The sequence below is a fragment of the Gossypium hirsutum genome, chromosome A05 (genome assembly GCF_007990345.1).
Source record: "Gossypium hirsutum isolate 1008001.06 chromosome A05, Gossypium_hirsutum_v2.1, whole genome shotgun sequence".
Lineage (NCBI taxonomy): Eukaryota > Viridiplantae > Streptophyta > Magnoliopsida > Malvales > Malvaceae > Gossypium > Gossypium hirsutum.
This window is the reverse complement of record NC_053428.1, coordinates 96,295,578-96,314,994: the sequence shown is the minus strand read 5'-3', so window position 1 is coordinate 96,314,994 and position 19,417 is coordinate 96,295,578. Positions and strand designations below refer to the sequence as shown.

The 19,417-nt window shown below is 34.2% G+C and overlaps 2 protein-coding genes, 1 long non-coding RNA gene and 1 pseudogene across 5 annotated transcripts; 3 read left to right on the top strand and 1 right to left on the bottom strand.

The window, feature by feature from the left end:
- Positions 1–585: 585 nt before the first annotated feature.
- Positions 586–3,844, top strand: LOC121229564 (probable mannose-1-phosphate guanylyltransferase 3; annotated as a pseudogene).
- Positions 3,845–6,312: 2,468 nt separating this feature from the next.
- On the top strand, positions 6,313–7,978 carry LOC121229563 (uncharacterized protein At2g39795, mitochondrial). The gene is made up of 3 exons (XM_041114169.1): positions 6,313–6,766; positions 7,141–7,478; positions 7,556–7,978. The coding sequence occupies exons 1-3, from the start codon at positions 6,494–6,496 to the stop codon at positions 7,713–7,715; spliced, it is 771 nt and encodes a 256-aa protein (XP_040970103.1). The 5' UTR covers positions 6,313–6,493; the 3' UTR covers positions 7,716–7,978.
- A 1,100-nt stretch (positions 7,979–9,078) lies between these two features.
- On the bottom strand, positions 9,079–13,912 carry LOC121229561 (protein YIPF1 homolog). Of its 3 annotated transcripts, none has more exons than XM_041114166.1 (6): positions 13,760–13,912; positions 12,093–13,146; positions 11,890–11,974; positions 10,989–11,154; positions 9,804–10,077; positions 9,079–9,672 (listed from the first exon to the last, which is right to left on the bottom strand). In XM_041114166.1, the coding sequence occupies exons 2-6, from the start codon at positions 12,147–12,149 to the stop codon at positions 9,478–9,480; spliced, it is 777 nt and encodes a 258-aa protein (XP_040970100.1). In that variant the 5' UTR covers positions 12,150–13,146; positions 13,760–13,912; the 3' UTR covers positions 9,079–9,477. The 3 variants fall into 3 exon arrangements, with proteins under 3 accessions (XP_040970100.1, XP_040970101.1, XP_040970102.1); XM_041114167.1 differs by having other exon boundaries at positions 12,093–13,085; positions 13,760–13,887; XM_041114168.1 differs by lacking the exons at positions 11,890–11,974; positions 12,093–13,146; positions 13,760–13,912 and adding an exon at positions 11,230–11,840.
- A 156-nt stretch (positions 13,913–14,068) lies between these two features.
- LOC121229562 (uncharacterized) lies at positions 14,069–15,151 on the top strand. Its single transcript, XR_005927317.1, has 2 exons — positions 14,069–14,657; positions 14,802–15,151. It is a non-coding gene; the product is annotated as an uncharacterized lncRNA (long non-coding RNA).
- The last annotated feature ends 4,266 nt before the right edge of the window (positions 15,152–19,417 follow it).

Genomic DNA, 19,417 nt, shown 5'->3' with positions numbered 1-19,417 from the left:
TGGATATCTCTAACTTTTACCATCCTATTTTGCAATTTATTCCATTTATTATTATTTTTAAAAATTCCTACAAACGTATGGCTATATCCATTTTGGAGTTCTAATCAGAGAAAATTAGTTAAATAATAAGCATTTTTATTATAAAAAAGAAAAAATAGTATAAATATCAATTAAAAAGAAATCTCAAAATTTGGAGAAATGCGTAGCTGAAATAGCATGCCAATTTTAGAAAGTGAAATGCTTCCCATTCTTTTTTTCTCTTTATTTATATGGTTAGATGTAATAATTATTTTAATTTATATTAAGAAAGTAAAATATAAAAGATATATATCAAATTAGTCCTAACATTTACTCATTTTTATCACTTGTGACCTTCACCTTTAAAAATTTAGTTCAATTGTTTTGTTTTTGAAGTAAAATTTCATTAAACTATTAAAAATTTAATCATATTCTAAGTATGGTTAATTTTTAAAGTTTAACTATTATATTTCTAATTATGAAAATAAAAATAAAAGTCGATCTTCACTGTCCTTTTTCTATAATTTTCTTTTATAACACTTTCGTCACTAAAAGTTCAGATAGTACATTTTTATCCATGACCCGTTACCGAAACCACCCAGAAACATCGCCTACAATTTCCGTTCCGTCGCCAAAAACTACTTCCAAAATTGAATCTAATACCTAATCTGGAATCAGCCCAGTACTTTGCCGTCATTTATTTTCTTGCCTTTGTATAAATACCGCTCTATTTCCTTCCTTTCTCCCAAACAACTCCCCGCTTCCACCTCAGCTTCCGTCGGGAGAAAACCGTTGCTAAAAAAACAAATAAACCAAGCAAGCCAAACTCGTCTGGTTCCACTTGTTTTCCTGCCCTTTCAATATATATTTGCCTCGAACCGGGCTCGAGTTTCTGGTTCGAACTCAACTCGGGTTTTGGATCCCGAAATCCTTAAAGGTAATTGCCCAGTTCTGGTATTTTCGAGCTCTAGTTAATAGTCTAGCTTGAATGTTTAATTTCAGCTGACAATGGGATTTCCGCTCGGTGTTTAATTTTTTTTGCGCCATTTCTTTGTTTCAATTCTGTTGAATTTTGAGGTTTAATTTGATTTGCAATGTTATTCTTCTTAGGTCTGGCATTTTGCATGGTTAATCATGCATAAAATCTCTTCAGGAACGAAAGAAGAAATAGGAATTTTAGTTAATTTACTTAGTATCGCTCTTGTTTTAGCTAAAAATTTTTAAGTTAATTAGTTTTTCGTAATCCTGATTTTAATGTCGATTATGGATTCAATCAAAGCTTTCGTTTTTTTCCCTGCGTTCGTTGTTAAATAATTGGCAAAGGTCAAGACTTTGCGTGTCCGCATATCTGACTTAGCTGACTATGTCTGTTTTCTAGGCTTACATTTTGATAAACTTACTTGGAATTATCAATAAAATTGCTTATAGTCGGAAAATTGTGTTTATTTGATCTTTCTAGGTGTGATTTTTTTGGCGATTTCCTGTATTTCACGGCTCCATTGTAGAGCGAAAGCAAGACGGGATTCATTACTTGAAAAAAGAATTATACTCTGTTAAACGAGATATGGGGGTGTTCAATCTTTTAAAGTTATCTGATATAATTATAGGATGCATGTTATCCCTGTTACTATATGCGTTGGACAGGAATATTTTTGAGAAAGAAGAAAAGTCCGGGTAACCTAGGGGTTACATTGCGGCTAGCTCTTGTTTTAGGTTCCATGTAATAGATTTATTGGTCTCATGAAAGATAGCAGCCTCTGGTATAGCTGAAATTTGTGTCACAAAATCAGTTAAACCATTTCTGGATGGATTTTCAGTAGTGTTTTTTAGGTTCTAGCATTATGTTTTTGCCTTATAGCTCTTGTTTGGATGTTTTGTGTTTCCCAATTTGCTTTCTTTAAGTTTGTCTGGTTTTCTTCTCCTTCACTGTAGTAAAATCATTTCAGTTTGGAATTCATGTTTACCTGTTATGATTTGCTCGTTTCTGTGATTGTTATTATTGATCTACGAATGTCAATGCGGAGTTCTGCATAGGTCAATCTCTTGTTTCTTTGTCATCTTTATGTAGAAGAATTTGTGGGATTTATTTTCTGAATCATATAAGTTGCTTTCCGGAATTTGATTTCTGATTAAGATATGGACTCTAGTATCTACAGGCAAATCGGAACGTGTATCACAATGAAAGCACTTATTCTTGTTGGAGGATTTGGAACACGGTTGAGGCCTTTGACCCTCAGTATTCCTAAGCCACTTGTTGAATTTGCAAACAAACCCATGATCCTGCATCAGGTATGTTTCTGCATTATGGCCTTTGTTTTTCTGAAACTTGGAAGCATTGCTTTTCAGTTTAGCGCCTATTCTTTCTCAAGATAAGCTTGTTGATTTTACAGAATGATGCATTTTTTTATATTTGCCGATCGAGGCTCTCAAGGCTATTGGTGTAACTGAAGTTGTTTTGGCTATTAACTACCAACCTGAGGTATGTGAGGTGTTTCAAAGCATAAGATATGTAAAACTAATACATTGGCCAGCAAGGTTAATGGCTATGTGTTCATGGGCTGACCAGTGGACACTTGATTTTTCAGGTGATGTTGAACTTCTTGAAGGAGTTTGAAGCTAAACTTGGGATCACAATCTCATGCTCTCAAGAGACAGAGCCACTCGGGACAGCTGGTCCTCTTGCTTTGGCTAGGGATAAGCTCATTGATGGTTCCGGTGAGCCATTTTTTGTCCTTAACAGTGATGTTATCAGTGAGTACCCTTTCAAAGAAATGATTGAATTCCACAAAGCACATGGCGGGGAAGTTTCCATTGTGGTAACCAAGGTGATAATTCAGTTCTAAATTTTATCTTCATTTTCAATTTCAATTTTTATATTCACAGAGATCGCAATACTTAAATAATAATCAACTAGGTGGATGAGCCTTCAAAATACGGTGTTGTGGTTATGGAGGAAACAACAGGGAAAGTGGACAAATTTGTGGAAAAACTGAAACTGTTTGTTGGAAACAAAATTAATGCTGGAATTTATCTTCTGAACCCATCTGTTCTTGATAGAATTGAATTGAGACCTACCTCCATTGAGAAGGAGATCTTCCCGAAGATTGCAGCAGAGAAAAAACTATATGCAATTGTCCTACCCGGGTTTTGGATGGACATTGGTCAGCCAAAGGATTACATTGCTGGACTCAGGCTTTATCTAGACTCCCTGCGAAAAAAATCTTCAACTAAGTTAGCCACCGGTCACCACATAGTGGGAAATGTTTTAGTTCATGAGAGTGCTAAAATCGGGGAAGGATGTTTGATTGGACCAGATGTAGTTGTTGGTCCAGGATGTGTGGTCGAGGCTGGAGTCAGACTCTCTTGCTGCACCGTGATGCGTGGAGTTCGCATCAAGAAGCACGCTTGCATATCAAGCAGCATCATTGGATGGCACTCCACTGTCGGCCAATGGGCTCGAGTAGAGAACATGACTATACTTGGAGAAGATGTGCATGTATGTGATGAAATATATAGCAACGGTGGCGTCATTTTGCCTCACAAAGAGATCAAATCCAGCATTTTGAAGCCTGAGATTGTCATGTGACAGAGTTCAATTTTCCAGATAATGCTTTTGTTCTTTCAGTTTTCTTTTCTTTTGCCATCCTAGACAGTTCTCCAAGTCTGAGTGATGTGTGTTTAGACGGTTCAGGGGTCATTTTTTCTGTTGTTTGATCATTTATGTGAAATATGTAATTTTAGTGTATGTTTATACAAATAAATTACCAGTTGGTTTATCGAATAAAGAAAGGTTTGTAGATCTTGGAATCAACCAAGTTAAATTCAAGAATGATTCTTTAATTTATTGTTGTCGGAAAATGTTCTTTTTAATTTTTATATTTTACTTGAACATTTTAGATGAATCGTTTTCTTCAAGCGAACTCGAACTAAACTTGAAATTTTATTTTTTCAAACTCCATTAGAGCTTAATTCGAGAAAAGTTCAAACTCATTAGACTAACTAATTTATCTAATAAAAGATTGTCGCAGGGGTTCCAAGTTGACCTGAAGGGGACAAGGAATGGTCAAATCTTCAAATGGTACCCTGTTATTAGGAAACCTGTATACGGATGGGGCGGTGCGTTCCTGTTCGGGCCTTAGTGACTGCTAGTGGCTTGCTTTGCAGTGCAGATGGAAATTGGGTGCATAGGTTCATGCTAAATATCGGACGTACGGACAGCCTTCAAGCGGAGGTTTTTTTTTGGGGGGGGGGTTCAAGATGATTTGCGGTTAGCCAAGGAGTTCAGGGTAGCTCGTTTGATTATTGAGTTAGACGAGTTATGGGTAGTTTAGCTGCTGTCTCGATCTTATGAGTATCAGCATCTATTAAATATGTATATTGGTGATTGCTTGGACTTGATACGAGAGGGATGGGTGATGGAGGTTCGGCATATTTTCCGGGAAGGTAACCATTATGCTGATCATCTCGCTAACTTGGCGCATGAAGGCACGGATGGGCTCCTCCGTTTGCCTAATCCGCCTGGCAGTCTTCTCCCTTCACTGCATGCTGACGCCCTTAGGCATGGGAAGCTTAGATTTTAGTCTTGCTGTGTTTCTGCTCCTTTTGTAGAAAAAAAAGAAGAGTAAACTGCCTGGTGATCAGCAAACTTTTGGTAGGTTTTAATTTGATCACTTAATTTTAAGAACTTTCAATTTCATCACCAATGCTTTTAAAATTTAAAATTTTAGCGATCGGGGCTTAAATACTTAACGGAAAGTTTACCGAAATTTTTTATTAGCCTAATGATAAATTAAAATTTTTAATATTTGTACATTTTATTAATTTAACTTTAAATTTAAAATTTTAATAAATTTAACCTTCAACCCTTATAAAATTTATCATTTAATTTTAATTCTAAAAAAGTTATTATATTTAAAAAAAAAATTGGATTTAATTCTAAAAGACTCTTATAAGAAATCAGTGACAAGTTGTTCCAATTTGGCTTCTTCAGTGTGAGATGATGGTATATTTTTATAAACAAGCCAAAAGTGGAACAATCAAACCCTTCAAGGGAAATTGAAACACCTGTGCAGATAGTTTCACAGGCATAAGGAAATCGGAGAAAAAAAACCCAGCAAGAAATAAGTCAAAAAGAACTAAATTAACCAACGGAACTATCAATCGAAGTAGCGAAAAACAATATCTAAAAGAAGCAACTATCCAAATTACAGGGGAAACCCATTAAAAAAAAAACACACACAGTTCAGACTCTTGCTTCTCCATAATTAACTAGGCCTGGTTGGGTAAGGAAAACGTTTGGGCGCATAGGTCTTTTCCATATTTTTTTCTTATTTTTACCTTTGGGGTTTTCTTCTCTTCATTCCAGTGCAAAAATTGAATAACTTTCAAAGCAAAGCACAAAATTGCAGAGACAGAACAGAAAAAAAAAAACAATTAAAAAGAAAGGAGAGAAGCTGAGAGGGAAGCAATTCACCGATTTGCTAGTAGAGAGAATACAGGATTATTGTTGTGCAAATTACAGAAGTTTGTGAAATTTTGTAAATATTGAGGGCTAAATGGCTAGATTTAGGATCAAATTGATAAAATGTATAAATATTGGAGGATTAAATTTATTATTAGACCAATAAAAAACTACCCACATCAAGTATTTAGCAGGGTGACAAAAATTTTAAAATTTAAAAACATTGATGACAAAATTGAAAGTTTTTTAAGTGGGGTGATCAAAATAGAACATACCTAAAAGTTGGATAATCACCTATCCAATTTATCCAAAAAGAAATTACATCAAAGTTACTTCATGTCCAACAATTGAGGTTTCATTGATTTAAAAATGTATGGTTTTCTTATTAAGATTTGCTGTTTCGGTTAACATAAATTCTAACCTTTAAATAAATATATATATATAACTCATTTAGTTTTATGCAACCTTTTATTTTTATATTTAGATTTTGACACATACACAATAACATGAATAATAAATAAATTTAAATATTAAAAAATTATAAATATAAAATTAAGGTTGGTTGAAATTGAATTAAATTTATGAGGTTTGTAATTTTTAATAATTTATTTAATTAAAATCGTAACAGACACATGCTTTTTTACCCATAAAAACTATATTTCTTTGAAAAATATCTAACAATAGTTTCAATAGAATAAATAATCTATCTAGATGCTGAAAATAACAATGTTTTCGAATAAACATAAGTAATCAAATGAAATAAACGACTCGTTAAGATCCCATGTCTAAAGCTAACATCATATAACCAGTTGAGACATTGTAGAATACGCTAAACCCGAGTGAATAAAGTTAGATTTAGAGATTTTATGGGCAAGTGCCCAATCCCAGACCAAATTAGGCCCAACAGGGGAAGCTTTTGAATATTGCCCATCAGTACCTCAACATGAATGCTGCCTTTAAAACAACCTAAAACCCTCTCCACCGTTCCTAAAACCCTAGCAACCTTTCTCCCCCATGGCTTTCACGTCCATTCTCCGGAAAACAGCTAACTCCTTAGCTCCACTCGCGATTCGACTCACCCGAGTCCAGAGAAGCTACCACTCTTGCATCTTCACGGCCTTGAACCATGGCCTCCAGTCTCAGCATCCTACTGTGAACCGTTTTTACCCAAACACCCTGCATTTCTCAACGGCTGTTGATTCTCAAAAATCCGCTTCTGATGAGTCTCTTCTCCGAGTTATTGAGTCTGAGATTCAGTGTGCCGAGGAGAGTGATGAATATGATCAGGTGAGTAATTAATTAGTTTTTCTTTTCCCCATTTTCTTTTATCATTTAGGGTTTATACGAAAGTAAGTGGAAAAATAGAACTTGGATTTTGGGTGTTTTGCAATCCAAATCGTGTCAACTGAAGACTTGTAGGGATTGAATTCAAGAGCTGTCTTGGAACATGGTAACACTCATTGTAGAACTTATATCCGACCCGAGAAACATAATTAGAAGCTGCTTTTAGTTGTTTACAATATGGTTATTGAAAGAATTTGTGGGGAAAAAAAACAGAACAATCGCTTAATAGCCAGTATTGATGTTAAGTTTTCAAGCTGAAATCGATGCTTTATTTTGAATTGTTTTTTAATCATTTAAAAAAAATTGTTTCTTCACAGGCTGAAGGAACCCCAAGTGAATTCCCTTTCAAAATCGAAGACACTCCTGGGCTTCAAACCATAACATTGACACGAGAGTATGATGGTGAACTCATCAAAGTTAATGTTCACATGCCTGATCTTGTCACTGGTGAAGGCGAAGCGGATGATGACGATGATGATGACACTGAAAAGCCTAGTAAATCAAATGTCCCATTGGTTGTTAATGTCTCAAAAAAAGGCTGTCCGAGTTTAGAGTTCAACTGTACCGCTTACCCTGATGAGATTACCATAGATAGTTTGTCCGTTCGAAATCCCAACTCCGAGGATGAACTCGCCTATGAAGGCCCAGATTTCTAGTAAGCCTATTCAATACATTGTGAAATTGGAATATTGATTTGCATGGAATGCGATTACTAATGTTCTTGTTTTGCAGTGATTTGGATGAGAACCTGCAGAAGGCTTTTCACAAGTATTTGGAGATCCGAGGAATCAAACCGAGCACCACAAATTACTTGCACGAGTACATGATTAATAAGGATGGCCGGGAGTATATTCTGTGGTTGAAGAACCTCAAGAAGTTCATTGAAGAATGAGTAGTTTATGAAAAATGGTAAGGTCAAACTAGCACCGTTCCGAGTTGTTGTATGAACTAAGATACGAGTATTTTTATCTATTTTTAAAGAGATTAGGTCGTCTTTTTGGGTTAGAATTCGGTCCATTTCCGGTACACATTCTTCATTGTCATTCACATGGTGAAGAATCCATCCATTAAATTATATTTGTGAGTGAATAGTGAAAATATGTATTGGAGGGTTGGGAGGGGAGATCAAAAAAATAAACTATAGACTTGTTTTTATTTGATTTCTAGCCATCTCAAAGTCATTGCTATCATTTATGTGATTTAAACATATTCACCCCATCAGGAAAAGGATTTTGTCAACAAAAGTAGAGTTCAGAGAACTATGTTTTCTTTTGTTCAAAGTAGAGATTATATCAAAACCTCTCTTTTTTTCATTTTCTTCTTTTTTAAGTTTCACAACTTTCTTAGTAACCAAAAACTCCTCCATTAAAATCATCATAAAACCCATTGAAAATCTAATTTTTTTTATAAAAAAAAAGAAAAAAAAAGGCTTTGAAACCAAAGTAACCTATTTCAATCTTAACTCATAAAAATTGAACCAATGCTTGAAGAGGGAAGGAACAGAAAAAACTGAACCTTGACGACGACACGCTTGAGGTCTGGTCCTTTCCAAAAGCTTTACGATAGTACACATCCACCATTTCCCTCTAACTTAGAGCTGGTAGCTCAAACAAAAAATTTTAACATTTTTGGTAGAAAATTGAGTATTAATATAAAGTTTAAAAATGTTGGATAAGTTTTTAAAATTTTGATGTGTTTTTGAAGCTCAAGGTAAAGTTCCGTGTCGCAGTAGCTGTTCAACGACTCGTTTCTTCACTTTCCGTATTACCAGCATTAAGATATTTGGTAGGACATAAAGCTTAATTCTTTGTAATAAAAAAAATAAGTTAATATTTAGTAACCGAATTTAAAACTTGATCATGTGTCAAATATATATATTTATATATATATTTATTTATTTGGCCATAGTCAAATTGGTTAATATTTAGTAACCGAATTTAAAACACCTTTGCTAGAGGTGTTTATCCGGTAAAAACGTTCAGTTAAGCTTGTTTCTAGTAAAAAAACTAGTTCAATTACTTTATTTTAATTTTAATATTTATACTCCATCTTAAGTTCAAATTCTGATTTTTGCAATATGAAGTTAGAATCAAAAGATGAAAGCTGAATAAGGGTATCTCATTTGCAAATGAGATATACATCCTACTTACCTAGTAACTTTAAACCCAAAGATAGTTTAGGGTTTAAAGAGAACCTATTTTTTAATACAAAAGTCTGCTTTTAGATGTGAAGTAACAATTACAGACTGGCAAAAAGACCATGAAAACCTGTATATACACAGAAGGAAAACTTGCAGGGTTTAAACATATTTGCATTCACATTTGCTTCTAGTTTCTCTCATTTTGTTGGTCTATTAAAAGTTGTAGGCCAACAGCACCAAGTCAATTCGATTAACCCACTCCAAAAAAACGCAATTAGTAGCGCGTTGCTGCACCTCATCAAAAACATCTCTACTCCTATGACACACATCCGTTGCGTGTTTCAAATTTACCACTAAACTACAAGGAATCCAAAAACATACACAAGCTTTTCTTCAAGAGGCCTTTTTTGCTCAAACTGTTCTTCTTTTTCACATTTCCCAGGAGCAGAGCAAAACACAGCAGAGTTTGGATTTTAGGTGCTCAGATAGCCCGCATAGGATGACTTTGTAAGGTTTATGGAAAGAACCAAGCCTTGATAAAGATTGCAAGGGCCATTTGCAGCAAGAACGCAGCAATCATCATCATTCTAAGATCATTACTGCCACCAATATAGGATGTTAAATTCAAGGTAACAAAGCATGATGAGGCTGTACCGGCAATAAGTATGATGATCCATCGGAGAATCTCAACTGGAATAAGCAGTAGAAACTGCAAATATGCCATATACTACAACTCAGTTGATTGTAAATAAACAATGAATAACTAAAAAATTGAAATTTTTGGACTTGAATAAAATTTAAAACCAGGATCATTTTCTTCCTTTAAAGAGAAAAACTTACTGCAGTTGGAATGAAAATGGAAAGTGAATAACCCCACATGCACAAAAATCGTACAAGGCTAGCATTTGAACCCAGATACCGAAGCAAGAAGTAAAATGCCACTGGCACCACGAGTGAATAACCATAGATTCCACAAGCTGCTGCATTTACATAGCCAACATCAAAGCTCCAAGAAGTAGTTCGATCAGTGCGCTTTTGAATAAGGTATGTGGCACAGTTTCCAAAGGCCGCAAGCATAAAGACCAATGTAGTTGTGATCCAGATAAGCCCATACCTAACAAATGGCAGAAATCAAGACAATAAAATAATTTAACAGATAATCATGAACACTACTACTGCAGATTGTTACAGCTATGGTCAAGGTTTTTACACCATCAGATGTATGATTCACCACATCATAGTCGCAAGGAATTCGATTTTCCCAAGGAGAAAAAAATATGGATTATACAGAAAGCCATGAAATAAGGCAGGTCATCCATGATCTCTTTTTCAAACAGAAGAGTCTCTGCATTGAGACAAATAAGAAGCTACAAATACAAACTAATTATAAGATCCTAGTGTACTTCAACTTCCATAAAACCAATCAGATGGAAGGATTCTATCTCTTTTCTAGTTGTCTCCTGTTTTTTCTTTTCTTAATACATGACTTCTTTCCATCGATCTACTTGCAAAGATGACCATATATGCAAATAAGAGTACTATAGGTAATAATGCAATAAACATGCATTGATGTGTGCTGATAACTTCTTTATTGCTGCTGTCATTATTACATTTTGATAACGCCCACATGGCGTGCACTTGTCATTAATATCTTTCTTTTAGTGCTTCTCACAGTTTTCCCTACTAGGTGCAATTCATGTCGAAATGAAGAGCCAAATAACTAAACTTTTTAATTTACTAAATTTACGAACAAGATTAGTGAGTTCTGGTCCTGAATTCCAAAAAGCATGTTTCTTGAAGATGAAAGAATGCCTAGGCCAATGGATGCTTTTATTGCTTTCAATCCTACTTTTCATCCCAATTTATATTGACTACAGATAATACTCATATGACTTCCTATACTTCTAATACTCCTTCACACTTAATCTTCTCTTCCAGAGGATCACTTTTCATCCCAAGATGAGGCTTCAAAAGCAGTTTTTACATCCGCATAAAAGAGTAAGGGGAAAAGAGCGGCAGACTCACAGATCAGGGTTAGCGCCAATCTTGTTGAAAAAGTCTCCACCGGCAGGATAAAAGGAACTTATCAATCTGTTTACGACAACATCTGTATCTACATCAAAATACTGTGTGTATGATGAGATACTAAACACTCCCTTCCAGTTGTTTTGTGATTGTTGGTCAAATCCTTCTGCATATAATAGACAAAGGGATCGTTAAACTCTAAGGTGCCTCAGTAGCACTAAATAAAAGCGTTACATATTACCATCAGTGGGTGACATCTTAAGGCAGTACTTTAGCTGCTATAGCCTTTGAATTTTAGAACATGGAAGCAAAATCAGTAATCTACATCCCTTACTTTTGAAGAGTCATACACAAAAAAATAAAATAAAAAAAGAAGAAATACTCCAGGAAAGTTCAAAAATATTAACAGAACACGAAAAGGATATATGCATCAAATAAAGGATTTTAATTGGGTACCTCCCTTCTATGTAAAGAAATTTGTGATTACGAAAATAACAGTTAACTACTCCAGAATGCAAATACAAACATAACAGTTAGCGCTATAGTCTATTCTTTCAAAAATAAAAGGCATCGGAAGTTTCATTCTTCCTCACTAAATTACCTTAACTTTAAATAAGAAAACCACTCAATTCAACGCCAAATCTTCCATGTCTCAACTCTAGATATCATGATTATTGAAAGTTCCTCTCCCCAGTTATTTTCCATTTGGGAAATAATAAAACTAAACAATTCTCTTAAGACATTAGTTATTTCAAATATAGAAATAGGGCAAGGAAATCAAATAAAAGATATATAAATATTTTTTTTAAAAGGAGGAAAAATCCCGTTTCATAGTACGAAAAATGAAAGATTGATACATTTAACTAATTTTCTTTTTCTAGAAATAAAAAAGAATATATACCGGTCGGAGGTCCAAGAGTTTGATAACCTCGGCCACCACCTCCTCTTCTGCCATACGAGGCTTCACTTTCTTCATTAACAACAGCCTAGGATTCGAATAACAATTTTCAAATAATATTCTAAACTAATTTACATAAGAATGCCGATCTTGATAAATTAATTCAAAAGGAAGAAAAAAGAGAAAAAGAAAATTAAGAAGCTTACGGGAACTGAGCCGAGTAAATGACTAGTAGGATGATTCCAATACGAAGATTCATCCATTGAAAGTAAGAGATCGAACTAAGAGTTTAACAAAAAAGAGATTTAGTTTTTCTTTTGGAAAGTGGAAATTAGTTAAAAGGAGAAAAGTTCTGATGAGTTTTCCTTGCCGTAGTTTAGAAGCAACGGAGACGACGAGGGAAAGAAATACTTTGACTAAACCGTCAACTACTTATGGCTCTAACTTTCTTGGGACGCGCCATTGATAAGCGCTGCGTTTCACGCGTTTCCTCGCCTTTTTAAATTTTCCAGCTACGTTCACATGATTAGTCTTTCACTTTTGGATTATTGATGGGCCTACTTTTGGCTCCAGTTTTTTTACTTTAATTGACGGCTCATGTATTCATGGGATGGTTTGGGTTCAACCCATATGAATGAATACCTTATTTTTATTATTCTAACAATATTAAATAAAATTTTATTATTAAAATAGTATTTCCAATTCCTATCTTTCAAATAAAAATACTTGTATTCTATTAACTACTTTATTCATAATTTTTTTTAAAAATTTTAAATTGAAAAAATGTGCGCTTAAATGCCATTAAATCTATGTTCTCTTGATTGTTACAGTTAAACTGATGTTAACTAAGTTATAACTCAATTAATTTATCTTCGTTTATGTTAAATGATTGAATGCATGCAATTAAAATTTATACAAAAAATTGAATGCATACGTATAATTTTTAATATCCTTAATTGGAATTTACATTTTGAACAATGCCAATAATATTCAAACTCAAAATCATGGAGTTGAATTGATTTCTTTTGAAGTACTTAGATTTAATATCTTTAGAAGAACATGAATTACTTGAAATGACATATAAATTTGGACTTCTCTTTTTCTTCCAGATTCATTAGCAATAGGCCAGGCAATCGGATTTATACAACCAACATTGCTTTCTGGGGTCGCCCATGCAGCACCAACAATTAACTTGAGGGCTACATTCAAGGTGCAACAGACATGGTCCAAGGTTAATGTTCGCATTAAGCAATCTCTTACCTGTTTTTACATAAAATAAAATAAAATAAAATTAAAATGGTATTTAATATTTGATATATTCACAGCATATTTTTTTATTTTACAAAAAAATTTTAAAAAATTATCACAAGTCTCTTTTATATATATATATAAATATTTTACTATATTCTTACAGGAGACTTATCAATTTCTTGACTCTGCTTATGAAATTAAAAACTCTACTGATAGTATATCAAAATTTTAAAAATTACTATCTTTAATAAATTTAAAAAATTAAGTATTAATTATTAATTATTAAAAACATTTAGTTTATTCCTTAAAAGAAATATTTAGTTTATAAATTTACTTTTATATCATAATAATATATTCAAAATAATTTTGGATAAAACTTTAAAAAAATAATTTTCTTTCTTAGTTAAAACATATAAATTTAAATAAATCTATCTAAATATATTTTATCCTATGTACTTATTAACTCCATTCAACAAACCATGATTTTCGAATTTTATATTAAATAAAAATTTATTTAATACTTAAACACTTAAAGAAAATTAAATTACAACTTTTCTCCAATACATTATTAAATGCGCTGAAATTTTAAATAAATAATGGAAATGATTAATTTGGGACTTACCTTCTGCAACCAATACAGTGAAAGCCAAAGCAAATAAAACAAGAGCAAAATGAGCAGCCACGAACTTGAAATTTCTCATGATATAAAATATTAATAAAGAGTTTCGTTTTGAATCTAGGATTGCAACAACTCGAAAGATTGATAGGTTCATATAGGAATTCATTGTTAACAGCATCCCCTCAATTTCTGTATGTAAATATCGTGTGTTTAAAAATATAGTTGTGTTATTATAATAATTTGTAGGTTGTAAGTTTAAGTGTTATCAATTTCATAATAACTTTTTATTTTAAAGGTTTAGAGATTATGAGTAGTTCAAAAATTTTATAAAAAAATATTATATAATAACATAAGAATTGGGGATGATTTATTATTATGGTTCACACATGTGTTGTGCGGAGAGCCATTGAAGTTGGTGGTTTTTGGGGGTCTCATTCAAATAGATTTTTGAGAGAGATTAGGTAAAATATTGTCACGTATCTTTTTTCTCTTGTGATGGAGAGAGATTTTATAAAGGAAGAATTTTGGTATGGATCCCAATAAAATAATATTTGGTGATTACGAGTTTGAGTGCTTCATTAGAATGTGATGGGGTTATTCACATTCTAATGAAGCTTTGATGTCCATACAACCACCTTATATATTAGCATATCATTTTAGTGGGACTCACATAAAAACTCTTTATAAAAGTTCTCTCTATCAAAAAAAAAAAAAGGTTCCAAGATATATGCCAAAGCATTCATAATCTCTCCAAGCTCACGAGACCCCTCAAAATCACTAACTTAAGTGGCTTTTCACACCAAATGTGGTATGAACCACCATTACAAATACTCTCAATTTTGTGTAATAATAGTTGGCGTCATATGTGGGAACTAAGCAAAAGATCATGTCTCTTCTATGAGTAAGAATCCATGGCTTAATTCCCTCAAGCTCTTTTATCTTTCTCTATTTATGCATCTCTTGAAGCTTTTAGTAGTGTGGGGTCTTTTGAAGTTGTTGTCTAATTTGGGTTTCTTGAAGCTTTTAACTTATGGTGGCAATGCAGATATTTCCTTCAAATACATAAAAAAGTACTTCTTATACTCCCAAGAGAGGGTTAACATGGGGCTAATAGGAAGCCTTTTTCCAACACCCAAGGGTTACTCGGTTGCATACTATGGGGCCCTTCACCAGCATGCTAGGGGAGCCATTTGCTAGCACACCAAAAGGGCTACTCCAGTACACATAGGCAGGTCCTATGTTAACACACTAGGGGATACCTTGCTCGCACATTAGGAAGCCCTTGGTTGGAGGAGGCCCTTCATTTAAAAGGGAACTCTCATGGCTCGGAAGGGATAGGCACTAACTATGACATTTGTATATACGTTCAAGTTTGAAAAAAAAAAATTCAAAAACCACAACTCTAAAACTCTCAAAATTTATATAAGATAATTACTCTTATAGTTAAAAAATTATTATGAGAAATAACTTTTACGAATTCCTATTTTAGTACTTTATTAACAATTTTACAATATTGAAATATAAAAACAAATGTCCTAATTTTTAGTTAATTAAAGCTTTTGATTGTGTACACATTAAAAAAATAAAGCTTTTGATTGGGTTACAAGTCAAGTGTGATAAACTCAATTAAAGAAATAGACAAAAAACAAAATTTTAAAACTATGCCTATCTATACTATATATAAAGTTTTTAATTGCATGGGTTCTAAGCCAAGTGACACCAACACTACAAGTGTCATGCCTCAAAATATAGGGGGTTAATTGAAATAAATAACTAAGAAGTTGAATAGGCTTGATGGTTAAATGGTTAGTGGATTTCTTAGAGATTCTAGGTCCAAACCACTCTTCTCTCATTTCTTTTCTTTTTAATTTCAGCACACTAGGACAAAACCACACCAAAATAAATACTATTTGGAGTAGAAATTAAACAAGAAATAGACCTTGTCCTAATAGTAACACACTTGTTTTTGCCCCTTACATAACAATGTTTGAGCCACCCAAGTCCCTTTCATTTTATTTTCGACAGACTAGGGGAAATTACCATGCAACCCCTCAAGATTTGAAAACCCTAGCTATTTAGTCCAATTTTCTCAATTAGACAAGGATTTTTTTCTTTTTAAACCCCGATCAAAATTCTATTTCTCTCCCCATTTCTTCTCATCTTTTTTTTTCTATTCTATTTTTACATCAAAATTTTTTCTTACCATTGTTGAAATTATTTTTGTTTCCCGAATTAAAATCTATTCCAAATTCAATTTGTTTTTCAACTGAATTCGCAATTTTCATTAGAAACATTCCTCATCTTTGCCAAGAATTGGTATGTAACACCCCGAACTCGGCCTAGACATTATGGCCGAATCTGGAAGTGTTACGAAGAAGAGTTTTGAAATCAATCTTATTATGTTAAATTTCTTGTGTTTAATTGTTACTAAAAAGAATCCACATTATCAAACATTTTATTATTTTCGTTAAGGAAAACATTGTTAATTTGCTTTTCCAGAGAACTTATTTTGCAGCGGAAGTTTGATATAGTTAAAGTTGAAAACCGAGTTTATGTTTTCAGAAAAATATTTGTTTGCTTAAAACCGTGGTTTTGCCAAACATGGCAGTATAAAAGTCAAAAACACATCCAAAACCAAAATTAAAACAAACAGTCCAGAGAGTTCCAAAATTACAAAAATCTCAAAAAATAATCCAAGTTTTTAAATAAAAACCATTGATCAAAACAATATTTGCAAGCTAGTGGTCACCGCTGAGATTCCGTCGCACTGACCAACCTATGTCTGAGGATTGCCTAAACAGAACAGCCAATAGATGTGAGTTTTCATAAACTCAATGTGTAACTCAACGGAAACATACATACATCAAATTTAGAATTTCAGTATATCATAACAGAAGCGAACATAAGTCCTTATCAAAATCATATTATCAAATACATACAGATATGCAAAGTCTTACCCCCATCCTCTACACACCATCTGCGACCATCCCAATACACCACGTGGGGTATAAAACACACACCTAGCCCTACACACCACATAGTGTCTGAACGACACTTATCAGAATAATCTGCAGCTGTGCTCCTAAAATAACGACGAATTATCGCCTTATAGAACACTTCTTCCAACAAACAGAACGCACCCCATACACAGATACAAAATATAAATATATAGAATTAACATATTTAACATAACCCGCATGCTCGTATACAAATATCATACATGCTTATACAACACAATCAGACATACATATTAGTTTTCCTAAACTCAGATCAGTCAATTAAAATAACAGATCTTATGCATTAGGTTTTGTTTTGCCCTTAATAACCCTACAGAAGGCCCACAATCGATCGAAACGACACGTGGGACCCTAGGAAAAATTTAGAGGGCCCACATGCCTGTGTGGGTACACACACCCAAATTGGCTTTGCCCATGTGGCCCACAAAGCTTGGCCCATAGCCTACTCGCCCTTGTGGCCTACACGCCTAAATCAGCCTAGTCAGTGTGACCCATACGGCCATGAACTCGCCTGTCACACGGCCATGTGTCGCACACAGCCAGCCACACGGCTGGGCACATGACCGTGTGGTGTCGATAGACCTTTTTTTTAGCTTTCATCAAACTTTAATTTTCCGTGTTTTCGTTACACACCTGGTTCAAATTTGCCGTGAATGCTCCCACGAGTTAACCAGAACCTAAAATTAACCAATAAATCATCGAATTAGTCACTTAAATCGATACTAAAACTAAAACAAAGTCTATCCGTTCAATCCATTATACAACTAAACCCTTACCTTCATTCGAACAATGGTAGTTCCACGCAACTAAGTCACCGATTTATAATTTAGTTGAACCGAATAGATGAGGATATTGCTGACGCATCAAATCCTCAGGTTCCTATGTGGCTTCCTCAGTGCCATGATTCTGCCACAGAACCTTAACTAACGGAATAGACTTCCTCCTCAAAATCTTTACATCTTGATCCAAAATTTGAACCGGTTCCTCTTCAAATGTCAAATCCGGTCTAACTTCAATATCCTCAACAGAAACAACGTGAGATGGATCAGACCGGTACTGCCTTAACATAAAGACATAAAACATATCATAGATACGATTTAACCCTGAAGGTAGCTCTAACTGATAAGTAACCGGTCCCACATGTTTCAGAATTGGATACGACCTAATGAACCTAGGGTTCAACTGGCCCTTATGTTTGAATCACAAAGCCTTCTTCCACGAAGATACCTTAAGAAAGACAAAGTCACCCACAGAGCATTCGATATCCCTCATTTCGAGATCCACATAGGACTTATGTCTATTAGAAGCTGCCTTAAGACGATCCCGAATTAATCTAACTTTGTCCTCAATCTCAGAAACCAACTCCGAACCCAAAATTCACCGTTCACCCAACTCAGTCCAACATAGCGGAGTACGAAACTTACGACCATACAGAGCCTCGTAAGGTGCCATCTAGATGCTAGACTGAAAACTATTATTGTAGGCGAACTCAGTTAAAAGCAAAAAATCCTCCCAGCTCTATTAGAAATTAATCACACAACTCCGAAGCATATCCTCCAGTATCTTAATCACCTTATTAGATTAACTATCAGTCTGAGGATGAAACGAAATACTGAAGTTCGACTTTGAACCTAGAGCTTCATGAATTTTCTTCCAAAATCAAAAATTGAAGTAAGGATTCCCATTAGAAATGATCAAAACTGGAACCCTATGAAGTCTTACTGTTTCAGAAATATAGAGTTTGGCCAACTTTTGTAGAGAATAATATGTCTGAACCAGAATGAAATGGACGGACTTGGTCAAACGATCTATGATAACCCATACAGAATCCTTCTTAGTAGGTGTTAATGGTAACCCATTAACGAAATCCATCATCACACGTTTCCATTTCCATAAGGGAATCTTTACGAGTTGGAGCAAATTCAAAGGAAATTGGTGCTCAGCTTTAACTTGCTGGCACGTTAAACAATGAGCAATGAAATCTATTACATATTGTTTCAAACTCGACCATCAATACAGTTCACGGAGGTCTCGATACATCTTATTTCCATTGGGATGCATAACATAAAGGCTACTATGCGCTGCCCTTATAATCGACTGTCTCAGATCAGAATTGTTCGATACACAAACCTGTCCTTGGAAACACAGAACCCCATCATTATTCAACCCAGAATCAGACGTATTTCTACTCTCAACTTGACAGAACCTTAGAACTAGAGAATCATCCCTCAACTATTTTTCCCAAATCTAATCAATCCAAGTCGGTTTAACTTGCAACTCGGCTAACAGACTCCCATCGTCAAATAGACTTAGGCGTGCAAACATCGCCCTTAAATCAGACATTTTTCTACATCTGAGAGCATAAGCCACCACATTGACCTTACTAGGATGATACTTTATCATGCAGTCGTAATCCTTGAGCAGCTCAATCCATTTCCGCTGACTAAGGTTTAACTTCTTTTGAGCAAGGAGGTACTTAAGGATTTTGTGATCGGTGTAGATGATCCACCTCTCACCATACAGATAACACCTCCAAATCTTTAAAGTAAAAATCACGACAGCCAACTCGAGATCATGCGTCGGATAATTTCTCTCGTATGACTTAAGCTATTGGGACGCATAAGCCATGACCTTACCAACTTGC

Excerpts from the sequence above, each read along its gene's own strand:
- LOC121229563 (XM_041114169.1), top strand. The coding sequence starts at position 6,494 with ATGGCTTTCACGTCCATTCTCCGGAAAACAGCTAACTCCTTAGCTCCA. Across the intron at positions 6,767-7,140 it reads AGAGTGATGAATATGATCAG|GCTGAAGGAACCCCAAGTGA; the intron begins GTGAGTAATTAA and ends GTTTCTTCACAG. Across the intron at positions 7,479-7,555 it reads TATGAAGGCCCAGATTTCTA|TGATTTGGATGAGAACCTGC; the intron begins GTAAGCCTATTC and ends CTTGTTTTGCAG.
- LOC121229561 (XM_041114166.1), bottom strand. The coding sequence starts at position 12,149 with ATGGATGAATCTTCGTATTGGAATCATCCTACTAGTCATTTACTCGGC. Across the intron at positions 11,975-12,092 it reads ATTTACTCGGCTCAGTTCCC|GCTGTTGTTAATGAAGAAAG; the intron begins GTAAGCTTCTTA and ends TTCGAATCCTAG. Across the intron at positions 9,673-9,803 it reads CCATTTTCATTCCAACTGCA|TTTCTACTGCTTATTCCAGT; the intron begins GTAAGTTTTTCT and ends GCATATTTGCAG.